This window comes from Tauraco erythrolophus, chromosome 3 (genome assembly GCF_009769465.1).
Source record: "Tauraco erythrolophus isolate bTauEry1 chromosome 3, bTauEry1.pri, whole genome shotgun sequence".
Taxonomy (NCBI): domain Eukaryota; kingdom Metazoa; phylum Chordata; class Aves; order Musophagiformes; family Musophagidae; genus Tauraco; species Tauraco erythrolophus.
Genome location: NC_141467.1, coordinates 97,621,143 through 97,646,476, shown reverse-complemented (window position 1 = coordinate 97,646,476; position 25,334 = coordinate 97,621,143). Strand labels below are relative to the sequence as shown.

Below are 25,334 nucleotides of genomic sequence, written 5' to 3'. Positions count from 1 at the left end.
CAAAAAACTCTGTAGGCTTCAGTAGAGCAGTATTTCAAACCAAAGAGATGAGAGAGCTCGGCTTTATTCCCAAATGATTTGGGTACTCAGCAGTGAAGGAGTTGTCTTGGATTCTGGGCCCATTTCTTAGAATTATCTACATTTCCATTCACTGGCTGATTTAATATGAAATTTGTTAATAGTTCTGAGACATGAGAGGCATCAGCTTTCATAGGTCCCTACTGCGCAGACATACTAGTCTGCAGTCATGAGTGAAGGATCTAAGCCGTAGAAGGCAGATGAGGGTTCAGACTTGTGTCTATATTTTTCTTTTTTGGGTACTTTAGAACATACCTCTACTCAGTTCATGGGCTTTTATATTTCCCTTTTGAGGTTGTTTTCCTTGTGCATAGGAGTTCAGGCAGGATTTTGAATCCACTCTGGGATGGATCATCAGGAGACTAGGTATGACAGTTCATCTTTGGTAAAACTTAGACTATAACTTTCAAATTTTACAAAATTTTGGGTATAATAAGTCATCAGCTTTTATGTCTTAATGTTTAGATTGCATGAGTGCTGTACTTCCGTTGAGTCAAGTGATAGCATTTTACTCAAATGAAATGCATTGAGTAATTGGATTTATTTTTTAAAAGCATTTGGCAATGTTTTCTTTGTTTGTGTTTGGCACATTTTAACTTAAACTTCAGTATTTTGAGCTTTTTCACTGTGACAACCAAAACATTAGATCGTATGAAGGAAAAACTTAGAGAGTTGAGTGTATTTAGCCTGAATAAGCAAAGGCTAGGAGAGGAATCTTAAATGCTATCTTCAGCTAGCTACAAGGAGATTAAAGAGAAGACAGAGCCAGAATCTTCTTGGAACTGTACAGTGAAGGGACATGAGTTGAAGCAAGAAGATTCTGATTAGAAATTAGGAGAACAATGTTGACTGTAAAGGTGGTCTAACACTGGAATGGGCCAAGAGAAGTTGTAGAATCTCCGTCCTTGGATATGTTCAGAACAGGACTGGGTATGACCCTGAGAAACTTGATGCAACTTTGAAGTTGGAACTTCAAAGTTGTCCCTGCTTGGAGCAGGTGACCTTACAGGTACCTTCCAATCACATCTGTTCTGTTAGTCTGTTTTTAACTTTAAAGTTTGTGATATCAGGCATTTTGATGATTATAGCTGTCACTGAAGTGAACTGTCTTCAGACAGGCAGTGGGGGCATTGAGTACACAGATCAGGAGAGGAAGGACAGAACATCTTAGAAACTCTAAAGGAAAAAAAGTCCTTATGTTCTTTGCTCAGGTCTTATCTAAGTGGCAGTTGGGGAAGTAGAGCTTTTAAAAAAGTTGGAGTGACTCAGGATCTAGCTCTTCAATATTACTTATATAACATAGAACAAATTCCCTCATGTCCTTCTGGTTTTTATTACCTTTAACTTTTCTCTCAGAGGTTTCAATGTCTACTATTTCTGAGATTCTTGGCAGAAGAGTTCAGCTGAAAGGACTTATTGGAAAACGAGCTGTGAAATGTCCCTACTGTGATTTTTATTTTATGAAGAATGGATCAGACCTCCAGCGTCATATTTGGGCTCATGAAGGTAAAACTCTGGTTTTAAGCTTTTGGGCATATAATCAGTCTCATATTCCGCACAAGCTTTGCTGAACAAAAAAAAAAAGGAATTCAAAGTTATCGAAATAGCTGAATCAAAAACTTTAGGCTACAGTAGAGGTTAAATAATTAGTTTGATAGGTTCTGGATCACATATGGAACTGCATGCTCATACCATGAATAGACAGCTTAGATATTAAATAATAAGTTTACGATTCCATTTTTTTCCCCAAAACTCTTTCATAATTGTCTGTAAAGTATTCTATAATAAATGCAAGTGTGGAGGAGTGAATTAAAAACATGCTCAGTCTTTTAAAACAACTAATTTTCTATAACTTCTCATGAATAACTGCTGCTCTTTTCACATTTGTCCAAAAATACATGATCTGGAAATCTATTAGTAAAACAATTGAAATCCAGTTGCTTTCATCTATGTATATAAATTCTGTATATATTTTAATTAAATCATACTGAGTGTGGCAGCTAGCTGACATGGACATAAATAGTGATGAAAAACCTGTAAGATGCTGCTGATCACGTCTTTTTGGGGAGAAATTCCAGTCATATAGCAACACAGAGGTTAAAAATACCTTGGAATTAAAATCTGTGCACAGTAAAATCTTGAGTCTACTCAATCTGTCTGTTTTTATAACAGGTGGAAGACCACTCCTTTGCTCTTTAGTCGGTTAACAGTTTATGGAACAGATTGCCTATGGGATTTGAGCATTATTTTGGATTCTGTAGCTGTCACTACATAAAGGGGATAATGAGATTTGGTGCTGTCAATCATAGAATGGTTAGAGTTGGAAGGGACCTCAAAGATCATCTAGTTCCAGCCCCCCTGCCATGGGCAGGGAAACCCTCCACTACACCAGGTTGCCCAAAGCCTCATCTAACCCGGCCTTGAACACTTCCAGGGATGGGGCATCTACAACTTCTCTGGGCAACCTGTTCCAGTGCCTCACTACCCTCTGAGTGAAAAATTTCTTCCTTATATCTAATCTAAATCTGCCCTGATACTTTGGTTCCAAAGTGTTTGTGCCTGTGCAGGTAGTTCAGACTTTATACTAGTACTGCATATTTGTTTGAATGCTTTAACAATGATCTTACCTGCCACTGTACTTTAGCAGTGGTCCTCTCCAGTAGCTTTTACTCCATTAGGAGTTTACGTAATGCAAAATTGTAGGCTTAGAGCTGTTACTTGCATATTCCATAGATACAGTTTGTTTATTCTGCCAAGAAAGCTTGGAACCCGTCTCATCTAACTAGCAGGAGAAAGAAGTGAATGGAAATTCATCCCAAAATCAAAGTATGCAATCAAGTCTGCTTAAAGTAGGCTATAATTCCTCATGCTTGTAAATCTAATTTTAAGGTCATGAATATCAATCTAAAACTGCCAGAGCCTCATGAAACTGTTGAACTACTCTGCCAGGTCAGATTTATTCAACTTTGAAGGATTTACTTTGTTCCTGTAGACCTTCTGCTAGATGATGTACTCTCTATTACATCCTTTGGATGGTTTGAGAGAAGTGAAATTGTAAGTGCTTGCATCCTACCAAGGTGGGGGGGAGGAAATACTACTGCATGAGCCATTAGCAAATCTGATGCTAATCAGCAATAAAACACAGCTTTGCACATTTAACTTGTGCTTACTTATTAAGTACTTAATGAACCAGTCCTCCTAAAACAGGTTTCTTCAGTCTTTATTTTAGTGAATAGAGAATGATAGTTGTCTGAACACTTTTAGAGGGAGACTTGGTAGGTACACCAGCTAGGCACCAACGTAGGCACTCTGGATTCTACTTTAGGTGAAGGATGGGCATACCTAGACCAACACATCTACCAACACATCTGTATATGCTTGGTTAAGCTCAGTACCTGGCTTCAGTGGGGAAGTATTTAATTCTAAAAGAACTCTTCCTTTCTCTTAGTAAGTTAAATGATGCTGTCAAGAGCTTGGTATCATTTAGACAGAAGCTAAAGATGAAATTTTTTTAAATGTAATATCCAAATTTTAAAATTTTGACCTTTTTGTCTATGTTACTCACATGATCTGAAATTTCTTTCAAGCAAGTGTCCACGCTCTTATCAAAAGGTACAGCTTGTTTGTTTCATAGTGTATTTGTTTTATTTTTAGGTGTCAAACCCTTCAAATGTTCTGTCTGTGAGTATGCCACTCGCAGCAAGAGTAACTTGAAAGCCCATATGAATCGTCACAGCACTGAGAAAACACACCTTTGTGATATGTGTGGGAAAAAGTTCAAATCAAAAGGCACTTTGAAGAGCCATAAGCTCCTTCATACTGCTGATGGTAAGTGCATGTTTATGAAATCCGGGTTGATTTTAGGGCAATAAATACTGACTGTATTGTAGGACCTTATTAATAATCATTTTTAGGTTGAACAGCACGTGCTGCTTAGAAATTTTGTTTATTCCTAGGAGATACTGATTGTGAAATAATTCAAAACTTGCAAAATCGAGACAGCTGTCTCTGGAATACTTTATTTTTCTGGAATTTTGAGTTGGCTTTATAACTCTCTTCCAGAGAACTGTTGATCTCAATAGAAATTTGCAAATACAAATAGTTCCATGTTTAAATCTCTTACTGCTTTCTTCTGTGAGAATACTGTTAGGAGTTACTGAATCCCACTTGAGGCAAGGTTGCTTGCTGCACCTCTGTGTCCCAAGGTCTACGTAGTCCGTAGACCTGCATGAGCAGGTCATTAAGTACTTAATAAGTAAGCACAAGTTAAATGTGCAAAGCTGTGTTTTGCCTGAGCACATATTCCCTGTAGGCACACATGCAGCACGTGCATTTGCTCTGAGATTTTAATATTTCTGTGAGGATAACAGAAAAAAGTGACATTCAAATCCAGAAAAAATAATCTTTCCTTTCAGAATCTGGGACACAGGGATACTTTCTACCTCTATGATGAGTAAAGTGAAGTAAATGGTTTAGCAGGATAAGTTGTACAGACTTTCATTGTGACTTAGGAGCTTCATCTTTGTTACTCATTCCCGTCTTTATTGACCATTTCATTTAAATTCTTTTTAAAAAAATTTTGCATATTCATTAGCATTGTTCTTTCACAGAAAGTGCACATCTTCAGCTACATCTCTAGAATATACATAAAGATTTTGTCAGATATTTGTTTTTATGTATGCTTATATCTGTGTGTATAATATTAGTGAAAGAGATGATCCCTTTTACATTGATATGATACATATTATAGGAAGCATATAGTTACTGAAGTGTTACCAAAATTACTGTAGTATTACCATGAGTCAGTAAATCACTCATTATTCAAAAAATATTTTCCAATATTTTGAAATAACTTGTTCAATAACAAGCAGATGTTGCACATATATCTGAACTTCCTATGTGAGAATCAACATACTATCTACTTATCAAATGCAATCCTCAGCTGATTCCTGGCTGGCAGAAGGACGCAGGTTGTATTTGAATTAAAAGGAAATTTGGAGCACTATCAGACTATAAAAAAAAAAAATACCTCTTTCTATGGTGCTGTAAAAGATCTCTGCATGAGGTTTCATTTCAAAACCCTTCTGTTTTGTTTTCACCGTCTGGCATGTCCAAATAGTGAAATTCAGCCATGGAATTTGAATTTGTTTTTACCTGTGAGTTAGTTTTATTTCTTGAACGAAATACGTGTGTGTGTAAGTAATGAGTGCCATTCAGCTGAGGCTGCTTCGAAGCCAAGAATAGAACTGTGCTGGTGCAGGAGCTCGCCTGGGCTGGGTTTGGTTTGAAGGTGGGAAGTTGGCTTTAAACATTTAATTGCATGCGGAGAGCTGTATTCTCTTACCATTTACTGCTAGGTCAGGCTGGCACCTTGGCTCTCAAGGCAGCATTATTACCAGGAGCCTTTTTTATCTGGCTCAGACTGTCCTTGTCTTCTGCAATAACTGAGGTGACTCCATGTTCCTTTTTCCTGCACCTCCGTTTTTCACAGGTCCAAACAAATAAACATTTCTGCTCTTTTGCCTTGCATTTTACTCTTCCAGAAGTGTTCCAGGAAATTCTTTGTACCTTTGGAAAATGCTTTTTGCCATTGGCTTCAGTGGGAACAGAATCTTACTATCTGTGGAGTCTTACGTAATTTTCCTCACTAAGTGCCCCCCAATAAACTCTTCTTGCATTTCAGACATTTGTGAAAAATAACTTTTGTCACCAGGAATGTAGTGCATGATTTGTCAAGGGACTTTCAGCCTCTTGAATGCTGACGGTTTCTCTTTGCCCAGTGTCCCTTTCTGTAGTGACAGCACTTCAGAAGTTCTTACTAGTGCACATCTAGCGTTCTTCAGTTATTTCACAAATAAATGAATTTGAAAGATGTTTCGCTGTTTATGAGTTTTGTCTTCCTGACTTACAAATCCAGGCAATTTTTGTTCAAATATCAGCCCTGCAAGGTCAATTTAACCAGTGGAATATAAAGTAGTTTTCTGTCTGCTTTACTCTTCTCCAAAAGACAGACTTCTCAAGAGTGGCATGATAGAAAACAGTTCCGTGATCCAGGCTTGTTACAGTTTGTGATTAGAAATAAACCAGCAAACCTGGTTTTCATTATTTTAAACAGATATCAGAAATTGTCTTAAGCTTTTTCTTAGCTGTGTTTTATGGAAACTTTCACACTCAGTATAAAATGCTTGTAACTTTTTTGAGCAAGATCCAGAATCTAAATCTGGACAAATATCTCATACAGAATATTTTGTATTGTACTTCTCCGTTCTTCCTTTGGTTCTTTTGCTGTTGGAGTAGTTTTTAGCACATACCTGTTCCACATCAGTTGAACACAGTTTGCCAGCCGTGGGCATTTAATACAGGAATGCAGTCTTTCTGTATTTAATGCACCTTGTAATTTGGCTGGAGGTAGCAGGACTAATAGAATCTTAAAGTTGAAATATGGAGAAAAGGAGTATGAAAACCAGAGAAAAAAAAGGAAGGAAATTGTGTTATTTTAAATCATATGGGGAAAAAAAAAAAAAAAAAAAAGATTTGGGAGAGAGAATGCTTTGAAGGAAAAGTAAGAGAAACCTACAGAATGATGATGTGTATGGGAGTTTCAGTCTTTGCAAAGCCACAAACAGCAACAGATGTTTCTTGAAAATGTCAGAGAGAATTAATTTCTATTAGAGGATCCTGAAAATATATCATGGCAAAATCTGACCATCTTGCCTTAAGAAAGACTCAGACTAATGATTTCAGGGCCAAAAGCAGACTCTTACCATCATGAAGTCTGATCTCTTGCAGAGTGCAGGCTATAATCTAATAATTTTGCATCACATTTCTGCTGGATGGCAGTGTATCGTTTTAGGAAGGGCTAAGCAGACTTGATTTAAAGACTTCGTATGACAGGACATCCATCTGAGTTCTAAGTAAATTGTCATAGTTATTAATCATACCCTCTGTTAAAAATATTGGCTTTATTTTAGACTGAATGTTCTGAGCGTCAGCTTTCATTAGTTGAAATTCCAGTTCTTGTTCTTTGATTTTATTGTTGCTATTTCTAGTTGGAGGGTTAGTACCTTCAGTGTTAATGCCTGACTACACATCTCACAGACGTGTAAAGAAATTTCAAATACAATGTCTTGTCTGTAGAACTTAAAGTAACACCTTTCTTTGGATGACACTTCTGAACTGAAGTAATGGCTTTTTTGCAAAGCAATATATATATAAATTTCGTTGACTCTTTTCAATTGTGTTATATTGTGTAGAAGACCTGCTTCCGATGCAGACTTTCAGACAGAGACTGTCTCAAATCTTTCAATGACTTTTTAGGTTGGTTTCTGAAGGAGCAATGTTTATGCAAATATGCACCCAGTGTCTTTGCTCCTCTTCTGGTCCGCTCTATGGTTTTTGAATCAGCGCTCTTCAAGAACAGATCACAGAACCTACTACTCACTATCCCTAGTGTTTGGTAGCCACCAGTGTGTAAGTCACCACATACAAAGTGTAAACTAATCCTAGTATGTGCTTTCTCTTGCCTGTATGTGAGATGTAGGGTTACTGCAGAGATTTAGGTGAGAGAGGACAAAATGTCATGGTGAACAAGACAAGCAGGCATCATTCAGTCTGATGTTGATGGAGCAACTCGCTCCCATTCTTTTAAAATTGTGTAGGCAGAAGAGGAAGGTCGAAACTCAAAACGTCTATATTATTTGCCATTCTAATCTTATCTATAACGTTTTATTTCTTCCTGTATTCAGGGTTAAGACAGTGTAGAAAACCCTTTTATGATAGTTCGAGTCATTATTGGAAGAGTAGTGCTAAACACATAACCAAATCTTGTGTGAAAAACAATAGGTCGTGTCACACCCTGTCAGAAATACATCAAGAAAATGTAAAGTGGAAAAACCAAGAAAATTTAGATGTGTTTGAATCATAAGAATTCAGTGCTTGGGACAGAAGTAGGTAAAAACGTGAATATGATCAAATATCTGTGTTTTACGGATTTCCAGGTCTGTTTTACAAATAGCAAAATAACTGTTGTAAATAATTGATTTCCTCCTTCCATTTAGGTTACGCTCTAACAGTTCTTTTTCTTCTTTCCCAAGTGACTATCCCAGGAGCATCTGGACTGTTTAATTTTTGTAATTTAAAGATGACACTCGAGCCTTTTTTCTTCCTTACTGCTCTTAGCTCTATGTAACCAAAATTTGGCAGAGCAAATACCAGATTTTCTAGTATTGTTCATTCTTAGTGTTTTGGAAAGCATCTTTATGAGGAAATATAATCAGTGGTTTTCTGAACTTAAACAGAAAAAAGTTATTCCATTTTCTATTCCCGTTTCAGGAAAGCAGTTTAAATGTACGGTGTGTGACTATACAGCTGCCCAAAAACCACAGCTCCTACGTCATATGGAACAACATGTCTCTTTCAAGGTAAGGAAACATCTAAATCATGTTATTGACAAGTCGTTTAGAACTACATGGAATTTCAGACAACAGTTTTAACAGTGAAACGTTTTGCTCTTTGGTGACAATTATGGCATCTTAACGTTTTAGTATATGGGGAATTTTGATTTTGTATTCACACTTTTGAGATAGGGTTGTTTTGTTTGTGAACGATTTGTAATTAGCATCTTTCTTTGCCAAAAGTATATGTACGTTGCAATATAAAACAAACATCATTGGGTTTTTTGACAGTCAGTCCTGCAGAGAACTAATCTAATATTTACCTTAAAATGTCTTAGGGGAGTAGGAAAGCGAATGCCATACATCACTCTTCATTGCTCACCTTAATTTGCTCTGAAAGTTTGCCAGTCTAATGTACTATAGATGAGTTCATATACTTGAAGAAAATTGAAGAGAATTAATTTTAAAACAACCCATTTATCTGAAACGAGTCTTGGAAAGAGTTTTGAAGATGGTTAATGATTCTATGAAGTGTTTAGATTAGAGGTATGGATTATTTTAATAAACTGTAGTATGGTTTTATACTTAAATTTCACATTGGTTCTCAGCATGATAGGTCTTCATGTAATGAATTGTGAAATGTTACATTCAGGAAATGGATTTTTTTTTTTCCAGAAAAATCCAGTATTTTGTATGTATGAAAATGTTAATTTTAACGTAACACTTTATCTTGGCAAAAAGCATATTTCTTATTGAAAACATCATACTATTTTCATATACAACATCTTTCATTATCTAACAAATTGGTTTGCTTCCATAAAGAGTACACTTCGGCCATTCTTAATAAGTAACTCCGTAAAGACAGTCTTTTGATTCATGGTTTAAATTTTGGAAGACAAGGCATATAAGAAAATGAAACAAGTCATCTAAAGAGATGAGGCATTTTGAACAAATAATTTTTCTTTCTTAAGTATGTAGTTTTGATGTGAACTTACATTTTTTGTAAATGAAAATACATCATTTTCCTTTTTCAATGGCTAACAGGATCAATGTACTCATAATGCAGTTCTTGAAATATAGCTGGTTCTGACCTCAGGATTAGCTTTAGAACTGCTGACTCAGCACCTCTTTTGGGTTCTCTGTCAGCCTGCACATAAGCGTGGCTGTTCAGTGCATTACCAAGAGAACTGCAAAACACTGAATTAGATCAATCAGGATGATTTGTCAAAATGAGTTCAAAAACTGTCTGTTAATAACATGTTGACTTCTTCTGGGATAGTTGTTTGCACGCATATCAAATGCAGAGGAAAGTCAGTAGTTATGCGACCTAATGATAATTTAATCCATGATATTTCCAAGCTCCATGACTTTGCAATCCTGCTTCCGATAGCGGATAACATGCAAGTATGTAAAGAGTGGTACAAGAACACAGCAGTCTGCCTGGATTATTTTCTTGAAAAAAAATAGTTTGAGCACTAGAAAAGGAGAGCACCCCTCTCTGAAAAATTGAATAGCTGAATATTACAGTACTTGCTGAATTTCTGTAAGGTTAAGGAAGAAAAGTGGTGTTCAGATTCCCTTAGTTTTACTATTTGGAGCCTGAAGGAAGGTCATGAGAAACAAGCTTAGGGGAGCTGGTCAATGGGCCCTGACTGCAGACATTTCCCTGCTTTAAGTTCAGCTTCTTAATAAACATTTCGGTGCCAGCCATTTTCTGCTGACTGTCTTTAGGTGGGCCTGGTTGCTGGGCATGAAGCATTTTGCATCCTGTTCTGAGGTACTTGGCTTTTCCTCAGTTACTTTGGTCAATGTCCACATTCTTTTCCAGGACCCTAATGGTGTGTCAAGCTTCCTGTAATGTGACATAGCTCAGTCAGAAGGTTATTTTCAAAGGCCAACTTCAGGCACAAAAGCTTATTTTTTGAGCTTTTTTCTTTAGAAATGTCTCTCCTTGTCAGTTGAAGGGAGATGTATGTTCTTTAATTAATTTAGTTTCCAAAACTTAGCTCACCAAATGGTCAGATGAATGCAAGTGCTAGTGAAAGAGAAGCATTTGGGATCATGTTGGAGAGAGAAGGAAAGGAAAGGGAAGAGATCAACCCTGTCAGGTACGGTTATCTGTTAAATTAGGTTGGCTGTACAATCATGTTGTACCTTCAGTTATTTTAGCTCTCTTACTCCCCCTTTTCAGACCAAAGCTTATGGCAGCTGAGTCATTTCCTTGTAGTAGAAAGTCTCCACGTGGTCAGACCTGTGATCATCCGTTATGAAAACACACAGTTTACTGAATTACAAAAAGTAGGTAATAATCTTATAATGTTGAGAATACTTGGTGTCTTGCACATAGTAAAAAGTACTAAATTTTAGGTAACATTTAGTTAGAACTTCCATTTATATTGAATTTTGGAAGGTCTCCTTGGAAGATACCTAAATCAAAAATGAACACGATTTCTCGGAATCAAAGCCTTGCAGCTTAGACCTGTATCCTGAAGAGGTCAGGAAATACGTTCTAACATTTTCCTCTTTGCTCCTAGCCTTTCCGTTGTGCACATTGCCACTACTCCTGCAACATATCTGGTTCCCTGAAGAGACATTACAACAGAAAGCATCCTAATGAAGAGTATGTAAACGTAGGTTCTGGGGAGCCTGCAGCAGAAGCCCTTATCCAGCAAGGTACATCCCCACCATATAAAATTTGTTAATTTTTTTGCTGAAGCCAAGTTGGTGTGAAGGTATACTTTTGTGCAGTATGCGTTCCTCAGTGTGTTGAGTGTTATGTGATAAATCATTACTACTTTTTAGTGAAAATGGCCACCTTTTACCCTTCATTCAGTGTCCTTTGTTCTTGGTTTCGAAGGGTGGGTGAACCAAAGTCTTGACTGGCCTTGCATGTGCTATTCGTTGTTGCATACATTTATCATTTTCACTCGTTTGTCTCCTTTTGTAAGCCCAGCATCACTATCTGTTGAAATGAATGATAAATTTCTATCATTCTACTGATAAATTTCTATGACAATTTTGCAAGGTTGAACTAAAGGTAAACTTGAGCAAATATGAGGAAGGAGACTGAAGAGTAAATGGCAACAATTCCCCCACTAGAAAAGCAGGGGGATGGGGGTGTGGAGAAAGTATGCGTAAAACAGGTCACAAATTGTTAATGCTCAGAATCTTGTTTATGTGCAAAGAAAGCACGCCTTATCTGTGTAAGTAAAGTCAAGAATTTATTGTTAGTACAATGGAAATCTTAACAGTCGAGTTCAGGAATCACCGATAGTCTAGATCTAATTATTTATTTCCAACCTAAGTCATTCTATGATTCCATGATCTTCCTCTTCTCTTCCATTTGTGGCCATTGTTACATGTTTGCTTACACACATTTATACTTTTCTTTTTCATTGGTCTGTAGCTGCAGATGAAATACAAATTTATTGTTTATGGTGCTCTTCATGTATGTTAAATACTACTTTTTGTTGCCTCTAAATCCAGTTTTATCCAGCTCCGGATTTACATGTTTCTAACTGATCATTTGAGTTGTTCATAGCTGTGAGTTCTTCAGTGCCAAACTTGTGCCTCATTTCTTATCACCCCATTCCTGCCCTCTTCTGTACTGCATCCTGAGTCTCTGCTTCTCCAGGCTGTCATACCAGGCCTGCATTTCTCTACGTCACATCTTTGTGTTAGATACCTTGATTCTGCCTAGAAGAACTGCTTGTTACTGCTGTCTGTGTAAAACTATAGTTGTAACAAAGATAAAGACAAATAAAACTAATTAGATACAGACACCTGGTCACGTAGAGAAATTGCTGTCACAGATAAACTAAGTAAAGGCAACCAGGATTTTGGGGAGGATCGAAAATTCAAGATTAAGTATAAGAGCTAATGGAATGCCAGAAGGAAGAGAAAAACAGATTGTAGTAGTTTTTACCACATTTACATAGTAGCATAAACAATCACGTTCCTGGCTGTTGTTGGTTTTGTTTATAAATTTCATCCCAGCTGAAGGCCTGTATCCTTCTAAAAAGATGGTTGACGCCACTATTTGCTTTATTTCTGCTATTCCTGCTTGATGCAGGTGTCACAAATTGTAACTTATTCCTTGCAATGTCTGGGTGCTAGCAAAGGAGACATGTACAAGTTGTGGATTCCCGTAAGTAGTTTTGGTCTTGCACACTGGGCAGGTGAACTAAAGCAAACAATTGTCTGTGCAGTCAGGTACCTTTTTTGGATGTAAAAAGCACTTAGACATTCAGGAAGCACAAAGCTCCTTCACTTCTAGTGCTCGGTGTGGGGGAAGTGGGGAAGAAGAAAGCCAAATTAAATATAAAATTGTGTTGAAAACATTTTAATGCTTGGTCAGGTTGAGTTTCTCACTTTGTTTCTGATAATTTTTGAAAGCGTTTTCCCTTTTTTTTTAATAGAAACTGCCAGCCTTTTTACAATATTTCTTTGGATCTGCAAAATTTCTGGTTTTGTTGAAGAAGAATAGATCAAAATATTGCTGTTGTATTAGATAATGAATTAAATATAATTCTTCTAAGATGACATTATTTCTAAATAGTATTTCCAAAGTGTTCATCTAAGGCAGAACTTTTATCTATTGAAGGTATTAATCCGTGTTAAAATAATACTGAAATAATGACTCAGATAAGGACAGTCAAATTAAAGGCCAAGACTCTCCCGTTAAACTTAGAATCATACAATGGTTTGGGTTGGAATAGGGCCATAAAGATCATTCAGTTCCAATCCCCCTGCCATGGGCAGGGACACCTTCCACTAGATCAGGCTGCTCAAAGCCTCATCTAGCCTGGCCTTCAACACTTCCAGGGATGGGGCATCCACAGGTTCTCTGAGCAACCTGTTCCAGTGTTTCACCACACTCATGGTAAAAAATTTCTTCCTTATATTTAATCTAAATCCACCTTCTTTCAGTTTAAATCCATTGCCCCTTGTCCTATCACTACATGCCCTTGTAAAAAGTCCCTCTCCAGCTTTCCCGTAGGCCCCCTTTAAGTACTGGAAGGCTGCAATAAGATCACCCTGGAGCCTTCTCTTCTCCAGGCTGAACAGCCCCAGCTCTCTCAGCCTGTCTTCATAGCAGAGGTGCTCCAGCTCTCTGATCATCTTCGTGGCCCTCCTCTGGACCCGCTCCAGCAGCTCCATGTCCTTCTTGTGCTGGGGACTCCAGAGCTGAACGCAGTATTCCAGGCGGAGTCTCACAAGAGCAGAGTAAAGGGGCAGAATCACCTCCCTCCACCTGCTGGCTATGCTTCTTTGGATGCAGCCCAGGATACGGTTGGCTTTCTGCACTGCAAGCGCACATTACTGGCTCATGTTGAGCTTCTCATCCACCAGTACTCCCAAGTCCTTTTCCTCAGGGCTCCTCCCAATCCATTCTCCGCCCAGCCTGTACTCGTGCTTGGGATTGCCCTGACCCACGTGCAGGGCTTTGCACTTGGCCTTGTAGAACTTCATGAGGTTCTCTCATAGGCCCACCTCTCCAGCCTGTCAAGGTCCCTCTGAATGGCATCCCTTCCCTCCAGCGTGTCCACAACACCACACAACTTGGTGTCATCTGCACACTTTCTGAGGGTGCACTCGATCCCACTGTCCATGTCGCCAACAAAGATGTTAAGCAGCACCAGCCCCAGTACTGACCCCTGAGGAACACCATTTGTCACTGGCCTCCCACTGAACATTGAGTCATTGACTGCAACTCTTTGAAGCTGTGTTACTAGGTGCACTTTTCCCACGTGCAACCTCCTTTGCCAGCTCCATGAATCTTACATGTGGGCTCAAAATAAAACCAGGAGAGCTGCAGATTTCTTCTCACACTATAGAAACATCAGTTTTTCTCAATTTTTTCAGAATCTCGTTGGTGGGGGAAAAAAAAAGTTCCTTGTGGGAGACTTGAGTTTATTAGGATTTGCATTTGGAGTCGATATACATGAGTCCTATTGAATTGAATAAAAATCTTCCTGATTTTGAAATCAGAAGATCTTCTGTATCTAGGTCACACAGCGCAAACAGATCGTTGTGGCCATCCTGTGCCATCTGACAAGGTGCGCATTTCTGAGCTGCTTGGGCCTGCGGTTGCAACTTGCTGCCTGACTAACCTCTGTCAAGTTTCAATTTACCGTATTCATAGATCTGAAAAGCAATTTTGGAAAATTATTCATGTATTCATATAAGGCAAGAAGACCCTTCAGACTTGATATTAAACAAGTCCTTTGAAATTAAAGGACTAGACAAAAAGGTAAAGGTGGGAGAAGCAGCAAGTGAAAGGGTTTTGGGAAAAAGTGAGAAGGGAGACTAACAAAGATTAACGTCTAATAAAAGCTGTCTATATCTATTCGTGGTTTTGTATTCTGCTTCTTCTAAGTTACCCGCTGAGCCCGGAGCCAATCGCCTCATACTGGCTCATCTTTTCTTCTCTACTCTCAATTGGTTTTTGACTGCATTGCAGAAATTGCAAATAATCTTAATTGGAAATATTTATATGAATGTAGACTGCTGGACTCAAGATTCCTAGAATGAGTTTATAAATAAATGAATGATTCATAGAACAGAAGAGGGAACATGCTCATTTGAGCAACTGTGTTGCCAGAGACAGAAAGTAGTATTTAATTTCTGGGCTTATATTAGAAATTAGGATCAGCCAGGATCAGAGAAATGCTTCGGGTTTTTTCAGGGTTTTTTTGTTTGTTTGTTTAAATAGAAGTTTATGATCTGACATTTATTTTAGTATTTTAAAGTAATAAAGGAAAATAAATACTATAAGAATTTGATATGTTCTACACAGGGGACAAGAGTATTGTATATGCATTACCCACTAGGTTGTTTGCAAGACGCTGCCTACTTGCTCATTTGATAGCTTGCTTTTTAGTTTAATTTGCTTTGTGCTGGGCAAGTCATGTAAAATTTTTCCCAAAATCATTTCTTTTCACTTCACTGATGATCCCTGCCATCCATTGTTTTGTTTACGTATTTCTTCACTCTCTGGGAGACAGATTTTCTATTTGTGTTTGTGCAGCAACTTGTGCAGTACATACATGATGATTCAGTTGTGACCTCTAAGTTCTGTTATGCAACTATCATCACGTGCTTTCTTTTAACATAAATAATAGTTGTCTTACGGAGATTTTACACCAATAAAAAAATTGATTGGAGAGCACGTGTGAATGCCATGATGGAAAAAAGTTGCGGAGCTGTGTAGTATTGGTGTGCATCATTTTGCTGCAAACATCAGTTTTGGTATTGAAAAAGATAGGTGTGTGATTCGTTGACTTTCTCTGTATGTTATCCATTACTTTAAAGAATCATTTAGAAAGTAATTTTCATGAGCTTTCATATCAAGTCACTGACAGGGAGTTATATATCACCAGTTTAATTCTATGCTTCCATTATTTGTTCTTTCATTGAAGTCATAATGACAAAAGTTACAGCTTGTATTTATCTTGTGTATTGTTATAATAGTTTCAATATAAAAGTAATGCAGAAAAGTGTCCTCTCTTTCACAACAGCAGTTTTGTTCCTAATACTATGGATCGATGTGAAATTAATATTTCATTTCATTTTCTGTAACTGATTGTATCTTTGTCCTAATCTGAACAAAGGTATTTTGCTTTTGTGAACTTTTGAGTTTCCTTAATAGAGAAACTATTTCAATTTTGTGTAGAGATGGGAGTATTGAGCATCTGCTGTAATAGTGAAGTTTGGTGAAGACTTAAAATAGATTGAGAGCAAAGAGAAGTAGTTGTATAGGAGTAATAACTGTCAGTGAAAGACCCTAGCGACTGGCTGTAGTTATGTTGTCTTTTATCAAAATAAAAAGTTTATTTCTTTTCACCTGGTAGAATACCATATGGTAAGTTTCCATTACTGTAAAATGGAATGCTTTTTCTAATCACCATATTCATAAAAGACGATATGCAACAAGGACTTGGCTTATAACCAGCTTATGAAAGTGTATTTGAAGCATTTGAGCATGATGGGTAAAAGTCATCATTTGCCATGATAATGTGGAGACAACCATCTGGTGGCATAGTTCCTAAAGTGGTATAACGCCCTTCCCGAGCCATTAGATTTGTTATAGTGAGTTCTGGTCACCTAAGGCAACAATTTATCACATGCAGATTGTTTCTGTTCTGTTTTAGTCAATAGGGGGAAAAAAGAGAACTACTTATTTGCATAATTACAAGCAACTGAGATCTGACATTTGACCAAATTACTTTCATAAGAAAAAGAAGTAAAAACTGTTTAATCTATTGTAGAAAATTGGATGCTTATGATTTCATCATGCTTGGTATTTTACCTGTAATGCTGTATGCTCAGTAAACACTCTGCTAAATCATAGAATCATAGAATGGTTTGGATTGGAAGGGACCTCAGAGATCATCTAGTTCCAACCCCCCTGCCGTGGGCAGGGACACCTTCCACTACACCAGGTTGCTCAAAGCCCCATCCAACCTGGCCTTGAACACTTCCAAGGATGGGACATCCACAACTTCTCTGGGCAACCTCTTCCAGTGCCTCACCACCCTCAGATGGAAGAATTTCTTCCATAGATCTAATCTAAATCTCCCCTCTTTCAGTTTAAAGCCATTTCCCCTAGCATTATTTTGTAGATAGATGGAAAACTTAGGTTTACAGTTTCGTATGTTAACATAAACAGTAGAAACTCTCAAAAGCAAAAATAGTTGGGTGATGACATTACATTGTTAACTCTTCCTGGTTTGCTTTGATAATGGGCCAAAAAATGTTTGTTTGAAGCTTGATTAAACTAGAACAGCTGTCTTAGAGAAGATACACTTTTTTTTTAATATAGTATGCCACTACAATATATGTTAAGTATTAAGATCTCCGTGTTGTTCATAAGCACTTAAAAAAATCCCAGCACTTAATGAAAGAGTACACTATGGTTTTACTTGTGCACTATGGTTTTAGTTGTGTCCTGAAAGCCAGGACACCAGGGCTTTGTAAGACAACAGGGAACCAGTATTTAAAGCTGAAACTTGTCAGAGACCTCAGTCTTGTAGATTTTTGGACTACACATACAATTTACATTTGAATCTGAAGGATATGTAATGGAGTAGGCATTAAAAATAGTCCTTAAGGAACTCTGTGAACAGTATTTACAGGGCAAAAGCATTAGTTCAGAATTATTTAAAACACGTGCTAGGCTTTGTTTTTGATGGGTCTAAAGCAGAACATAAGTCATAGACACCTGCAGACTTGAAAAAAAATGTAAAGTGGAAACCAGGACTGTTCTCCACTGGTGCTGCTTAACTTGAATTTCAACCGGAGTCATGACTGTGGGAAGGATTCTGCACTGGCTTAAGCATCCCCTGGGTTTGCAGTATTTTTTTGTGGCCAAGCAAAACAATGGGGTGGGATTGGTCACACTTAGTGTGTTGTCATTCCTTGAAAACACTTCTCCCTTTCTAATGCATGTGCTACTTCTAGAATGGCTTTTGTTAGCAGAGCGAGCACAAGCTCTCACCTGGTAAATTAGGTATTATTTCTCAATTTATGTTCTCTCTGTTGTAGTCTGACTGTCTCCATTAATGTCTAGCTCCTGAGAGATGAAACCAGGACTTCTTACGTGGACCTAATTGCAGAAACGAGGCAGTATCTGAGACTAATGCAGAGAGTTTTCTGTTCCTGCTCTTTCCAATTGGACTGTGGTAGCGGTTCCCCAGGGGGAGAACTGTGGAGGGAGGAAAGATGGGAACAGCATTCCTGCAACTTCACATCCGTCGCAGGGGGAGGCATGCAGGCAGGGAAGCAGGATTGCTGTACCTTCCCAGATATATGAGTTTTCCCAGACTCATTCCATGACCATCATCCAAAATTGCCTTTTAAGCATTGTAAGAGTTCAACAACTGTTTTTTTTTCCTTCTGTTTCTTCATGTTGGACACATGGCAAAAGGAAATGTTTTTGAATTACAGTTATATGGCTTGACAGATGGGATCAAATTAAACAGGTCTTTGCTGCCTTGAAAAAGAATTTATATAAAAATAACTCAAAGAATTTATTTATGTTTCCTTGTAGGTGGCATCAAGTGTCCCGTTTGCAGCTTTGTGTACGGTACAAAATGGGAGTTCAACAGACATCTTAAAAACAAGCATGGAATGAAGCTAGTGGAACATGATGGGGAGACCAAGTGGGAGGTAAACCAAAGTTGCCATGGCTTTAGCTCTAAGATTTAAAAAATTTCTAGGGATAAAAGAAAAAATAAGAGTAAGAAGTATTGGAAAATGTGTTCTTGACTTTATATAGATCAGGAGGTCATATGATATCTCATCTCCATTTTGAATACATAGATTGCTACGACTATTGAGCCTGACTGCTTAAGAAGTGATTATTTCTACATTTTAGGGCTCTAGTCCTCTATTTGCAGCAGAAAGGGTAAAAGTTTTAGCAAAAAATAGTGAAATTAAAAAACTTACTGCATTTTGTTATGTGCCAAATATTCTCTGGTGTTAACTGCAAGATGCGCGAAGCTGCAAACTCATATTGAGTTAATGAAAAAAGCTTATGTATTGGTCCAGAAAAGGTTAGAAGCTAGAAAACTAGAAAAAAAATCAGCTAAAAAAATAGTACTGTCGTACAGATTAAGTCTTCTATCATTTGTTCTGTGTTTCCAGCTTCGATCCAAAGTATGTAGGAATCACAGTATCATTAAGATCAGACTTCAAAAAATTTAAGTTAGACCTAGGAAGTTGGTTTAGGAAAACAGAAACCAATAACCTGAATTTTCTCAATTTGGGATGGGGTAGGGCAGCTACCTTGAGAGGGCTTACCCTTTCAATCTTTCCTCTGCTGTCATGTGCGTACCAGTTTGGAAACTGTTAATGCTACAGAGCAGAGCTGACTGTAGATGCAGAAACTATGGGAAAACCACAGAACTATCCAGGCACTTTTATTTAAAAAATCACATTTGGCAAGCTGAGTCTTTTCCACTGCCTGAGTAGGCTGTTATTGGTGTCCAATGAGAGGAAGTAGCCACAAGTTAAATGCAGCTGGCTGACCTCTGCAGTTGGAGCCCTGTTCTGCTAAATTTTAGGCAGTCTAGCCCCATTATAAACTAGTCCTTGATGTGGAAGAGACATCCTGCAGTTCTTGTTCAGCAGTTTTTGAGTACCCACAGGCAGAATGCTAAGCCCTTGAAAATATCAAAGTAGGTTCTATACTGTCAGTTATTCAAAGGCAGGGAAAGTGTTTTAAGATTTAGTCTTTCAAAGTCTTGTTTCCACATGCATTTCACAAACAGTTCTTTGGCCACTCTCCCAGTAAATACCCAGTCTTGGAAAAAAAAAACAGGACATCCAGGATGCAAACGTGTCTCTGCTGTTGAGACGGCTATAAATAAGTCCCACCAGAGCAGGAATACATGTTGACACCTTTTCTTGAAAAAGCATGGCTATGAAAAGGATAATTTTTCTAAAACAAATGCCATTTTCAAAGTTCAGGAGCATTTTACCAGATCTGCAAGAACATGCATTATAAACTAATTTTGCCTAAAAGGTCTTTACTAGACCCTGATACAATAGAATACTAAATTAGTTCTAAAATAACTGTGCAACACAAATGAAGTCAAGATAAGTTAGCATGCTTAAAACAACTTTTGAAGTAGAATCTAGAAAAAAACTGTGGGATGATATCCTGACTCCCATGTAACGTTATTCTTGAATTCTGTTTCACCCAGTATTTCTATAACTCTTGTTACAATATTTGTTGTTCAAAACTCATTGCTTGAAACTCAGAACTGTCATTGTTCTCTAAATTGCTAAAATGAGAGTGAATTTATTCATGCGTTGGCTGGGTTTTGTTTTCAAGTTAACTGCTGAAGTTTCTGAAGAAGCATCCACTCAGTATCTCCATATCACAGAGGCTGGAGAAGATGTTCAAGGCACTCAAGCTGCGGTAGCTGCATTACAGAACCTTAGATACACTTCTGAGAATGGTAAGTTACCTTATTTAAGTTAGAACATGAAGGAGATCTTTTTTGATAAATATCTAACTCTTTTGAGTATACTGGGCATTATATGATCCCTTGTGAAACTATTAAAATTGGTGAAATTGTTCATGCAGAACTGACTTCTGGGGGGTTATATTTTTCTTTGAGGATTAATAATGAGAAATGACTATTCCTTATGAATTTCTGTATCCTTGAGTCATTAATACTTATCACACTCTGTTTTGCACATTATTATTCGATGTACACAATTTCTTGCCTGTATTATTAAATATATTGTGAAATCAGCTATCTTGGCAGAATAGATTGTGTGTATCTAATGGCAATTCTCTAGCTATAATTTTTCTTCCTGCTGAAGTCAGCCAGACTGCAGAACTGACACGGTGGAACAGCTCACTTACCATGTTCCCAAGACAGTACTGACAAACTTAAGTCTGACGATACACAAAACAGAGTAAATTATTCTGTATCAGAGTGAGGAAGAACAAGAGTGAAATTAGATAATGATTGCTAGGTGGGAAATAACAAAAACTGGAAGAAAAGAAAAAATGTTCGTATTTCTGAGTGTTAAAACATCAGAGACTAGAGAAGGTATTAAATAATGTGTTTTAGTTTTATGTATAAAAATAAATGTGTTGGTTATCAGAAGATAGCATTTTACAGTTGTTTACCGTTGTTGTCTTTATAGTTCATATAATACATACACATTTCAGAAACTCCTGGTTTTAATTGAATTTCCAGTTGTGTTGCAATTAAATTACATTACTGAAATTTTCTGTATATTATTTTAATGACTGGGAATTCTGAATAAGTAAAAACTTCTTGAGAACTTTTCTTAAGCTTTTATATATTTAAATTAAAATGATCATGAGGTATGCTAGTACATAACAGCTTTGGTTTTAAGCATGAGGCTGTCGTTTTCAAAGTAGAATGATTTACTTTAGTGCATCCAACTTCAGACACTCTTCCCATGTGTTCCCTCTAGGTATGAAAAACAATAGTATTTTGTCTAAAGGCAGTTATATATATAAAAAAACAAAACTAAAGCAAGCACACGTTTTTCAGGGCTCAGATAAACTTGTTTCTTACTTATATAATAAAATATAACTACTTTCTGTTTGAAATGAAATTATCTGATCTAGATCCACGTCACAGTATCATCCTCAGTCTGAAAAATTTTGGGATTAAGAGATGAGCTTTATTCTATTTACTTTCTCTTTCCTAGTTCCAGCAGTGGTTACAGCAAATATGAGGCAGCTTTAACATGACCCCGAGAGTTTCTTTCCCTTTCTGACATATCTCTCCTGCTGACAGTGGGCGTGTGGGAGTGGTGGGCCACAGGAGGAGAATTCATATTCCTGCATAACAAAAACATTTTCCAGCGTACGAATCTTTCCTTTTCACACTTTGGGAGAAGTGAGAGTACAACTATGTATGAGGGTTTTTTTTTGTAAACGTGCTTTTCCTTCGGCAGGGCTATACACATCAAGAGAATTTTTTTAAAAAGGGAAAACGTGTTCTGATCCCACATTTATAAAATGATAGACATGATCTCTCTCAAGCAATTAACTTTTCCCTTCAGCATGTCAGTGATAACAGCACTGCTTTTAGGTTGAGGGGTGTTGCAGATGGCCAGACAGGTGGTCAACACAGGTTTGTAATACACCAAATAGCTGTTGTGGTTATAGGTATAGAGCTCAGGTTCTGGTTAAGCTGAATGCCTGACAAGTACACATTTGGACCTGTAAAGTCTTGCAGCTTCCTAATTTATAGTTACTGCTATGAATTGTACCTGTTGTGTGTCTATTCAATGCATTCTTTTAGATCTCTTTCAAATAGGCATAAACATGATCAGTGCTGATCATTTTCACTTGCTGATTCGTGCATTCCTCAGGCAAATTTTGTGAATACTGTCTTGTCATAGATCTATTATTAAAGTGTCATGTCACTGAGCTGTGTGAAATTTTTAAACAGTGCTGTGAGTCAGCGTTAAGGCAGGAGGGGAAAGAGCATCTGTAGCACTTAGATTCACATACCCTTAGAGCTGTTTTATGGTAATGGTCTTACGGTTACTGTCTTTCTGATAAGGTGAAAGACTTGATCCAACAGCTGTAAACATCCTGCAGCAAATCATTGAGTTGGGTTCGGAAACCCATGATGCCACTGCAGTTGCTTCTGTAGTTACCATGGCACCCGGCACTGTGACAGTGGTGAAACAGGTAAGAGCTCTTTTCTTCTCTAAAAAAGCTATATTTCATTTTCCTATATTTATTGTGAAATGAGTATTGTTTTGCAAGGGTTAAATTTTGAATCACTGTGCAAGATATACAGAATTATTCCTAAACTAATTTTTGACCACATGTTGTGTATAGGTATGTTTATATGTATACCCACCTACATGCTTATGCATATATACACATATATGTTTATATGTATAAAAATGCCAATGTTTTTGCAGGTATATAAAATATGAGTGACCAAATACACACATATATGTTCGTGTATGTGTGTATACGTGTGAGAAAACAGAGCTTTTCTCTAGCAGATGTTTTCAGGCTTTTTAAAATAGCCTGCCTGCATTGTGGGTGGGCACTTAGTCCCATTCTCATCTAAAAGAGTCAGGAGGTCCTTGGCACAGCACTCATGCACATGCAGAAGAGTTTGAAAGGGTAGTGTTTGTGCACGACTATGCATGCTCTGCAACCATAGTACTGTAGGACCATACCCAAAGATGAATCATTGTCATTAGTCTTTGCAGTGCTGTCCTGTGGCTGAAGTTAGAAGGACTTGCAGAGTCATAGAATCATAGAATGGTTAGAGTTGGAAGGGACCTCAAAGATCATCTAGTTCCAACCCCCCTGCCATGGGCAGGGAAACCCTCCGCTACACCAGGTTGCCCAAAGCCTCATCCAACCTGGCTTTGAACACTTCCAGGAATGGGGCATCCACAACTTCTCTGGGCAACCTGTTCCTGTACCTCACCACCCTGAGAGTGAAGAATTTCTTCCTTAGATCTAATCTAAATCTCCCCTCTTTCAATTTAAAGCCATTGCCCCTTGTCCTATCACTACATGCCCTTGTAAAAAGTCCCTCTCCAGCTATCCTGTAGGCCCCCTTTAGGTACTGGAAGGCTGCAATATGATCACCCCGGAGCCTTCTCTTCTCCAGGCTGAACAGCTCCAATTCTCTCAGCCTGTCTTCATAGCAGAGGTGCTCCAGCCCTCGGATCATCTTCGTGGCCCTCCTCTGGACCCGCTCCAGCAGCTCCATGTCCTTCTTGTGCTGGAGACTCCAGAGCTGAACACAGTATTCCAGGTGGAGTCTCACGAGAGCTGAGTAGAGGGGCAGAATCACCTCCCTCAACCTGCTGGCCACACTTCTTTGGATGTAGCCCGGGATACGGTTGGCTTTGTGGGCTGCCAGTGCACATTGCTGGCTCATGTTGAGCTTCTCATCCACCAGCACTCCCAAGTCCTTTTCCTCAGGGCTGCTCTCAATCCATTCTTCGCCCAGCCTGTACTTGTGCTTGGGATTGCCCTGACCCACGTGCAGGACCTTGCACTTGGCCTTGTTGAACTTCATGAGGTTCTCACAGGCCCACCTCTCCAGCCTGTCAAGGTCCCTCTGAATGGCATCCCTTCCCTCCAGCGTGTCCACAACACCACACAACTTGGTGTCATCTGCACACTTTCTGAGGGTGCACTCGATCCCACTGTCCATGTCACCAACAAAGATGTTAAATAGCACTGGTCCCAGTACTGACCCCTGAGGAACACCACTCGTCACAGGCTTCCACTTGGACATCGAATCATTGACCACAACTCTTTGAGTGCGGCCATCCAGCCAATTCCTTATCCACCAAGTGGTCCATCTGTCAAATCCATGTCTCTCTAATTTAGAAAGAATGATGTCATGCAGGACAGTGTCAAATGTTTTGGACAAGTCCTGGAAGATGGTGTCACTTGCTTTTCCCTTGTCCACCTATGCTGTAACAGAAAGAGTTGCCAGGCATTGGAACAGGCTCCCCAGGGAAGTGGTGGTGTCACCATCCCTGAGGGTGTTTAAAAGACGTGTAGATGTAGTGTTAGGGACATGGTTTAGTGGTGGACTTGGCAGTGTTAGGTTAACAGTTGGACTTGATCTTAAAGGTCTTTTCCAACCTAAACTATTCTATGATTCTATGATGATGAATATTATTATTCCTCTTTTGATTTTCTATACAAATCAATGTTTTATCAAAGTCTGTTTGATCTGTCATATACCTTTAGTTTCCAGTTCTTGTCTTCCCACCAGAAAATTGCTTCAGAATTACAGCCACACCCGTTTTTAATTTGAGGGGAAGAAGTTTTTAAATGTTATTAACGAGTCTGTAATCCTCTCCTATTCAGAACTGACACCATTTCTTTCTGCTTCAGTACTGAGTTGGTTTTTGTGAGATATCACTCATTTCTCCTTACGACTTTATCAGGTTTTAATTATGTTGAGTTCCTAATTGTTAACCTTGAAGTGATCTTAAGACATGTTCATATTTCACTTTTCTACTGGAAAATTTATTCCACGCTTTCTTCTGTGACCTTCAGCTTCTTTTGTGGATTGTGAGACAAAAAATTCAGTCAGGGTGTCAGCAATATATCAGCATCATCTGTCACTGAATTTCCACTCTTGTTCTTTAATGGCCTTACTGAGTCCTTGCTTAGCAGCTTGGTTCCATTTTTTTTCCTTATCAACGTTTATTGTAGTTGTTCTGATTTTTACACCATTATGTTGTTTTCTTTCTTTTTCTCTGAGGATATACATTATCCACTTTTTTTATCAGTTCTTACCTTCATATCTCATTTTTAGCTAGCCCTTGCAAGTTGCCTTCGTATTTCTGTATTTGCACCAA

The 25,334-nt window shown here is 38.2% G+C and overlaps 1 protein-coding gene across 4 annotated transcripts in view; it reads left to right on the top strand.

The window, feature by feature from the left end:
• ZFAT (zinc finger and AT-hook domain containing) overlaps positions 1-25,334 on the top strand; it is an 82,689-nt gene that overhangs the window by 43,796 nt on the left and 13,559 nt on the right. For 3 of the 4 annotated variants that reach the window (XM_086609576.1, XM_086609577.1, XM_086609574.1), the window contains 7 exons: positions 1,435-1,584; positions 3,733-3,906; positions 8,410-8,498; positions 11,006-11,144; positions 18,523-18,641; positions 20,311-20,437; positions 22,538-22,668. In XM_086609576.1, the coding sequence (XP_086465702.1) occupies positions 1,435-1,584; positions 3,733-3,906; positions 8,410-8,498; positions 11,006-11,144; positions 18,523-18,641; positions 20,311-20,437; positions 22,538-22,668 (929 nt within the window). The remainder of the gene's footprint in view (positions 1-1,434; positions 1,585-3,732; positions 3,907-8,409; positions 8,499-11,005; positions 11,145-18,522; positions 18,642-20,310; positions 20,438-22,537; positions 22,669-25,334) is intronic. The other variant, XM_086609575.1, reaches the window with a different exon arrangement.